Source organism: Salvelinus alpinus, chromosome 5, assembly GCF_045679555.1.
Source record: "Salvelinus alpinus chromosome 5, SLU_Salpinus.1, whole genome shotgun sequence".
NCBI lineage: Eukaryota > Metazoa > Chordata > Actinopteri > Salmoniformes > Salmonidae > Salvelinus > Salvelinus alpinus.
In genome coordinates this window covers 6,135,632-6,143,023 of record NC_092090.1, presented here as the reverse complement: position 1 = coordinate 6,143,023, position 7,392 = coordinate 6,135,632, and the positions used below count along the sequence as shown (strand labels likewise).

The 7,392-nt window shown below is 43.0% G+C and overlaps 1 protein-coding gene across 3 annotated transcripts in view; it reads left to right on the top strand.

The window, feature by feature from the left end:
* Positions 1 to 7,392, top strand: part of zdhhc1 (zinc finger DHHC-type containing 1) — a 66,632-nt gene that overhangs the window by 5,830 nt on the left and 53,410 nt on the right. For all 3 annotated transcript variants that reach the window (XM_071400423.1, XM_071400422.1, XM_071400420.1), the window contains exons 3-4: positions 5,312 to 5,487; positions 6,128 to 6,229. In XM_071400423.1, coding sequence (XP_071256524.1) covers positions 5,312 to 5,487; positions 6,128 to 6,229 — 278 coding nt within the window. The remainder of the gene's footprint in view (positions 1 to 5,311; positions 5,488 to 6,127; positions 6,230 to 7,392) is intronic.

Here is a 7,392-nt window from a genome sequence, read left to right as displayed (position 1 = left end):
CAACTGTTATCTACAGGGTTGGGGTCAGTTACATTTCATCTGTTGTCTACAGGGTTGGGGTCAGTTACATTTCATCTGTTGTCTACAGGGTTGGGGTCAGTTACATTTCATCTGTTGTCTACAGGGTTGGGGTCAGTTACATTTCATCTGTTATCTACAGGGTTGGGGTCAGTTACATTTCATCTGTTGTCTACAGGGTTGGGGTCAGTTACATTTCATCTGTTATCTACAGGGTTGGGGTCAGTTACATTTCATCTGTTATCTACAGGGTTGGGGTCAGTTACATTTCATCTGTTGTCTACAGGGTTGGGGTCAGTTACATTTCATCTGTTGTCTACAGGGTTGGGGTCAGTTACATTTCATCTGTTGTCTACAGGGTTGGGGTCAGTTACATTTCATCTGTTGTCTACAGGGTTGGGGTCAGTTACATTTCATCTGTTATCTACAGGGTTGGGGTCAGTTACATTTCATCTGTTGTCTACAGGGTTGGGGTCAGTTACATTTCATCTGTTATCTACAGGGTTGGGGTCAGTTACATTTCATCTGTTATCTACAGGGTTGGGGTCAGTTACATTTCATCTGTTGTCTACAGGGTTGGGGTCAGTTACATTTCATCTGTTGTCTACAGGGTTGGGGTCAGTTACATTTCAACTGTTATCTACAGGGTTGGGGTCAGTTACATTTCATCTGTTGTCTACAGGGTTGGGGTCAGTTACATTTAATCTGTTGTCTACAGGGTTGGGGTCAGTTACATTTCATCTGTTATCTACAGGGTTGGGGTCAGTTACATTTCATCTGTTGTCTACAGGGTTGGGGTCAGTTACATTTCATCTGTTATCTACAGGGTTGGGGTCAGTTACATTTCATCTGTTGTCTACAGGGTTGGGGTCAGTTACATTTCATCTGTTGTCTACAGGGTTGGGGTCAGTTACATTTCATCTGTTGTCTACAGGGTTGGGGTCAGTTACATTTCATCTGTTATCTACAGGGTTGGGGTCAGTTACATTTCATCTGTTGTCTACAGGGTTGGGGTCAGTTACATTTCATCTGTTGTCTACAGGGTTGGGGTCAGTTACATTTCATCTGTTATCTACAGGGTTGGGGTCAGTTACATTTCATCTGTTATCTACAGGGTTGGGGTCAGTTACATTTCATCTGTTATCTACAGGGTTGGGGTCAGTTACATTTCATCTGTTATCTACAGGGTTGGGGTCAGTTACATTTCATCTGTTATCTACAGGGTTGGGGTCAGTTACATTTCATCTGTTATCTACAGGGTTGGGGTCAGTTACATTTCAACTGTTATCTACAGGGTTGGGGTCAGTTACATTTCATCTGTTGTCTACAGGGTTGGGGTCAGTTACATTTCATCTGTTGTCTACAGGGTTGGGGTCAGTTACATTTCATCTGTTATCTACAGGGTTGGGGTCAGTTACATTTCATCTGTTATCTACAGGGTTGGGGTCAGTTACATTTCATCTGTTGTCTACAGGGTTGGGGTCAGTTACATTTCATCTGTTGTCTACAGGGTTGGGGTCAGTTACATTTCATCTGTTGTCTACAGGGTTGGGGTCAGTTACATTTCATCTGTTGTCTACAGGGTTGGGGTCAGTTACATTTCATCTGTTGTCTACAGGGTTGGGGTCAGTTACATTTCATCTGTTATCTACAGGGTTGGGGTCAGTTACATTTCATCTGTTATCTACAGGGTTGGGGTCAGTTACATTTCATCTGTTGTCTACAGGTTTGGGGTCAGTTACATTTCATCTCTTGTCAACTAAAAGGGGTCAGTTACATTTCATCTGTTGTCTACAGGGTTGGGGTCAGTTACATTTCAACTGTTATCTACAGGGTTGGGGTCAGTTACATTTCAACTGTTATCTACAGGGTTGGGGTCAGTTACATTTCATCTGTTGTCTACAGGGTTGGGGTCAGTTCCATTTCATCTGTTATCTACAGGGTTGGGGTCAGTTACATTTCATCTGTTATCTACAGGGTTGGGGTCAGTTACATTTCATCTGTTGTCTACAGGGTTGGGGTCAGTTACATTTCATCTGTTATCTACAGGGTTGGGGTCAGTTACATTTCATCTGTTATCTACAGGGTTGGGGTCAGTTACATTTCATCTGTTGTCTACAGGGTTGGGGTCAGTTACATTTCATCTGTTATCTACAGGGTTGGGGTCAGTTACATTTCATCTGTTGTCTACAGGGTTGGGGTCAGTTACATTTCATCTGTTATCTACAGGGTTGGGGTCAGTTACATTTCATCTGTTATCTACAGGGTTGGGGTCAGTTACATTTCATCTGTTATCTACAGGGTTGGGGTCAGTTACATTTCATCTGTTGTCTACAGGGTTGGGGTCAGTTACATTTCATCTGTTGTCTACAGGGTTGGGGTCAGTTACATTTCATCTGTTGTCTACAGGGTTGGGGTCAGTTACATTTCATCTGTTGTCTACAGGGTTGGGGTCAGTTACATTTCATCTGTTGTCTACAGGGTTGGGGTCAGTTACATTTCATCTGTTATCTACAGGGTTGGGGTCAGTTACATTTCATCTGTTGTCTACAGGGTTGGGGTCAGTTACATTTCATCTGTTATCTACAGGGTTGGGGTCAGTTACATTTCATCTGTTGTCTACAGGGTTGGGGTCAGTTACATTTCATCTGTTATCTACAGGGTTGGGGTCAGTTACATTTCATCTGTTATCTACAGGGTTGGGGTCAGTTACATTTCATCTGTTGTCTACAGGGTTGGGGTCAGTTACATTTCATCTGTTGTCTACAGGGTTGGGGTCAGTTACATTTCAACTGTTATCTACAGGGTTGGGGTCAGTTACATTTCATCTGTTGTCTACAGGGTTGGGGTCAGTTACATTTAATCTGTTGTCTACAGGGTTGGGGTCAGTTACATTTCATCTGTTATCTACAGGGTTGGGGTCAGTTACATTTCATCTGTTGTCTACAGGGTTGGGGTCAGTTACATTTCATCTGTTGTCTACAGGGTTGGGGTCAGTTACATTTCATCTGTTGTCTACAGGGTTGGGGTCAGTTACATTTCATCTGTTATCTACAGGGTTGGGGTCAGTTACATTTCATCTGTTGTCTACAGGGTTGGGGTCAGTTACATTTCATCTGTTATCTACAGGGTTGGGGTCAGTTACATTTCATCTGTTATCTACAGGGTTGGGGTCAGTTACATTTCATCTGTTATCTACAGGGTTGGGGTCAGTTACATTTCATCTGTTATCTACAGGGTTGGGGTCAGTTACATTTCATCTGTTATCTACAGGGTTGGGGTCAGTTACATTTCATCTGTTATCTACAGGGTTGGGGTCAGTTACATTTCATCTGTTATCTACAGGGTTGGGGTCAGTTACATTTCATCTGTTATCTACAGGGTTGGGGTCAGTTACATTTCAACTGTTATCTACAGGGTTGGGGTCAGTTACATTTCATCTGTTGTCTACAGGGTTGGGGTCAGTTACATTTCATCTGTTGTCTACAGGGTTGGGGTCAGTTACATTTCATCTGTTATCTACAGGGTTGGGGTCAGTTACATTTCATCTGTTATCTACAGGGTTGGGGTCAGTTACATTTCATCTGTTGTCTACAGGGTTGGGGTCAGTTACATTTCATCTGTTGTCTACAGGGTTGGGGTCAGTTACATTTCATCTGTTGTCTACAGGGTTGGGGTCAGTTACATTTCATCTGTTGTCTACAGGGTTGGGGTCAGTTACATTTCATCTGTTGTCTACAGGGTTGGGGTCAGTTACATTTCATCTGTTATCTACAGGGTTGGGGTCAGTTACATTTCATCTGTTATCTACAGGGTTGGGGTCAGTTACATTTCATCTGTTGTCTACAGGTTTGGGGTCAGTTACATTTCATCTCTTGTCAACTAAAAGGGGTCAGTTACATTTCATCTGTTGTCTACAGGGTTGGGGTCAGTTACATTTCAACTGTTATCTACAGGGTTGGGGTCAGTTACATTTCAACTGTTATCTACAGGGTTGGGGTCAGTTACATTTCATCTGTTGTCTACAGGGTTGGGGTCAGTTCCATTTCATCTGTTATCTACAGGGTTGGGGTCAGTTACATTTCATCTGTTATCTACAGGGTTGGGGTCAGTTACATTTCATCTGTTGTCTACAGGGTTGGGGTCAGTTACATTTCATCTGTTATCTACAGGGTTGGGGTCAGTTACATTTCATCTGTTATCTACAGGGTTGGGGTCAGTTACATTTCATCTGTTGTCTACAGGGTTGGGGTCAGTTACATTTCATCTGTTATCTACAGGGTTGGGGTCAGTTACATTTCATCTGTTGTCTACAGGGTTGGGGTCAGTTACATTTCATCTGTTGTCTACAGGGTTGGGGTCAGTTACATTTCATCTGTTATCTACAGGGTTGGGGTCAGTTACATTTCATCTGTTGTCTACAGGGTTGGGGTCAGTTACATTTCATCTGTTGTCTACAGGGTTGGGGTCAGTTACATTTCATCTGTTGTCTACAGGGTTGGGGTCAGTTACATTTCATCTGTTGTCTACAGGGTTGGGGTCAGTTACATTTCATCTGTTGTCTACAGGGTTGGGGTCAGTTACATTTCATCTGTTGTCTACAGGGTTGGGGTCAGTTACATTTCATCTGTTGTCTACAGGGTTGGGGTCAGTTACATTTCAACTATTGTCAACTAAAATGGGGTCAGATCAATTTCAACTGAAGTCAACTAAATGAGGTCCTCAAACCTACGACCAACAACGTATTGGTATCCTCTGTTCCTATTGGGTAGTATGAATCCTCTGTTCCTATTGGGTAGTATGAATCCTCTGTTCCTATTGGGTAGTATGAATCCTCTGTTCCTATTGGGTAGTATGAATCCTCTGTTCCTATTGGGTAGTATGAATCCTCTGTTCCTATTGGGTAGTATGAATCCTCTGTTCCTATTGGGTAGTATGAATCCTCTGTTCCTATTGGGTAGTATGAATCCTCTGTTCCTATTGGGTAGTATGTAACCTCTGTTCCTATTGGGTAGTATGAATCCTCTGTTCCTATTGGGTAGTATGGATCCTCTGTTCCTATTGGGTAGTATGAATCCTCTGTTCCTATTGGGTAGTATGAATCCTCTGTTCCTATTGGGTAGTATGAATCCTCTGTTCCTATTGGGTACTATTTGAACTGACATGATGGAGTAGAATGAAGCTAACCCTACTGTTACTGACAGACTGTCCATAAAGCACCCTGTTCTGTTAGTATTGGCGCTATACAACTACAGTATGCAGGACCAGGTCCTTAACTGCCTCCCGTCTCCAGTGCACGGGCATCATGTTTGTGTGTCACCTGTTTGTCCACCTGATGGCGGTTTCCGTCGACCCCGCGGACTACAACGTCAGGGCCAAGAGCTACCACGGACCCGTGCCCGTGTTCGACCGCACAAAACATGCCCACGTCATCGAGAACTGCCACTGCTACCTCTGTGAAGTAGACGTGTGAGTACTCTCTTTGTAAAGCCTCACAGAGAAATATCACCTCTGTGAAGTAGACGTGTGAGTACTCTCTTTGTAAAGCCTCACAGAGAAATATCACCTCTGTGAAGTAGACAGCCTCACAGAGAAATATCACCTCTGTGAAGTAGACGTGTGAGTACTCTCTTTGTAGAGCCTCACAGAGAAATATCACCTCTGTGAAGTAGACAGCCTCACAGAGAAATATCACCTCTGTGAAGTAGCTGTGTGAGTACTCTCTTTGTAGAGCCTCACAGAGAAATATCACCTCTGTGAAGTAGACGTGTGAGTACTCTCTTTGTAGAACCTCACAGAGAAATATCACCTCTGTGAAGTAGACGTGTGAGTACTCTCTTTGTAGAACCTCACAGAGAAATATCACCTCTGTGAAGTAGACGTGTGAGTACTCTTTGTAGAACCTCACAGAGAAATATCACCTCTGTGAAGTAGACGTGTAAGTACTCTCTTTGTAAAGCCTCACAGAGAAATGTCACCTAGTGATCACCTCATCATCTGTCATGAGTGAGGAGAAACGGCCCTGCCCTGGGGGTCTGTAGTGTTCAGGGCCAGTCACATTGTGTATGAATATGTGTTTCTCTACTGAGACATGTCTGGTGTGTTGCAGGGGGCCCAAATCCAAACACTGCAGTGCCTGTAACAAGTGTGTTGCTAGTTTTGACCATCACTGCAGGTGGCTCAACAACTGTGTGGGGAGCAGGAATTACTGGTCAGTATCTCTCTCTCTCTCTCTCTGTCTGTGTGTCTGTCTGTCTCTCTCTCTCTCTCTCTCTCTCTCTCTCTCTCTCTCTCTCTCTCTCTCTCTCTCTCTCTCTCTCTCTCTCTCTCTCTCTCTCTCTCTCTCTCTATCTCTCTCTCTCTCTGCCTGTCTCTCTCTCTGCCTGTCTCTCTCTCTCTCTGCCTCTCTCTCTCTCTGCCTCTCTCTCTCTCTCTCTCTCTGCCTGTCTCTCTCCCTCTCTCCTAATCTCCACCTCGACACAGTATTGGATTGTATACAAGTATGTTACTAGCCGTAGTGTTCACTTCAAAGTATGTAACTAGCCGTAGTGTTCACTTCAAAGTATGTTACTAGCCGTAGTGTTCACTTCAAAGTATGTAGCTATCCATAGTGTTCACTTCAAAGTATGTAACTATCCGTAGTGTTCACTTCAAAGTATGTAGCTATCCATAGTGTTCACTTCAAAGTATGTAACTATCCGTAGTGTTCACTTCAAAGTATGTAACTATCCATAGTGTTCACTTCAAAGTATGTAACTAGCCGTAGTGTTCACTTCAAAGTATGTAACTAGCCGTAGTGTTCACTTCAAAGTATGTAGCTATCCATAGTGTTCACTTCAAAGTATGTAACTATCCGTAGTGTTCACTTCAAAGTATGTAACTATCCGTAGTGTTCACTTCAAAGTATGTAACTATCCATAGTGTTCACTTCAAAGTATGTAACTAGCCGTAGTGTTCACTTCAAAGTATGTAACTAGCCGTAGTGTTCACTTCAAAGTATGTAACTATCCGTAGTGTTCACTTCAAAGTATGTAGCTATCCGTAGTGTTCACTTCAAAGTATGTAACTATCCGTAGTGTTCACTTCAAAGTATGTAACTATCCGTAGTGTTCACTTCAAAGTATGTAACTAGCCGTAGTGTTCACTTCAAAGTATGTAGCTAGCCGTAGTGTTCACTTCAAAGTATGTAACTATCCATAGTGTTCACTTCAAAGTATGTAACTATCCATAGTGTTCACTTCAAAGTATGTAACTAGCCGTAGTGTTCACTTCAAAGTATGTAACTAGCCGTAGTGTTCACTTCAAAGTATGTAACTATCCGTAGTGTTCACTTCAAAGTATGTAGCTATCCGTAGTGTTCACTTCAAAGTATGT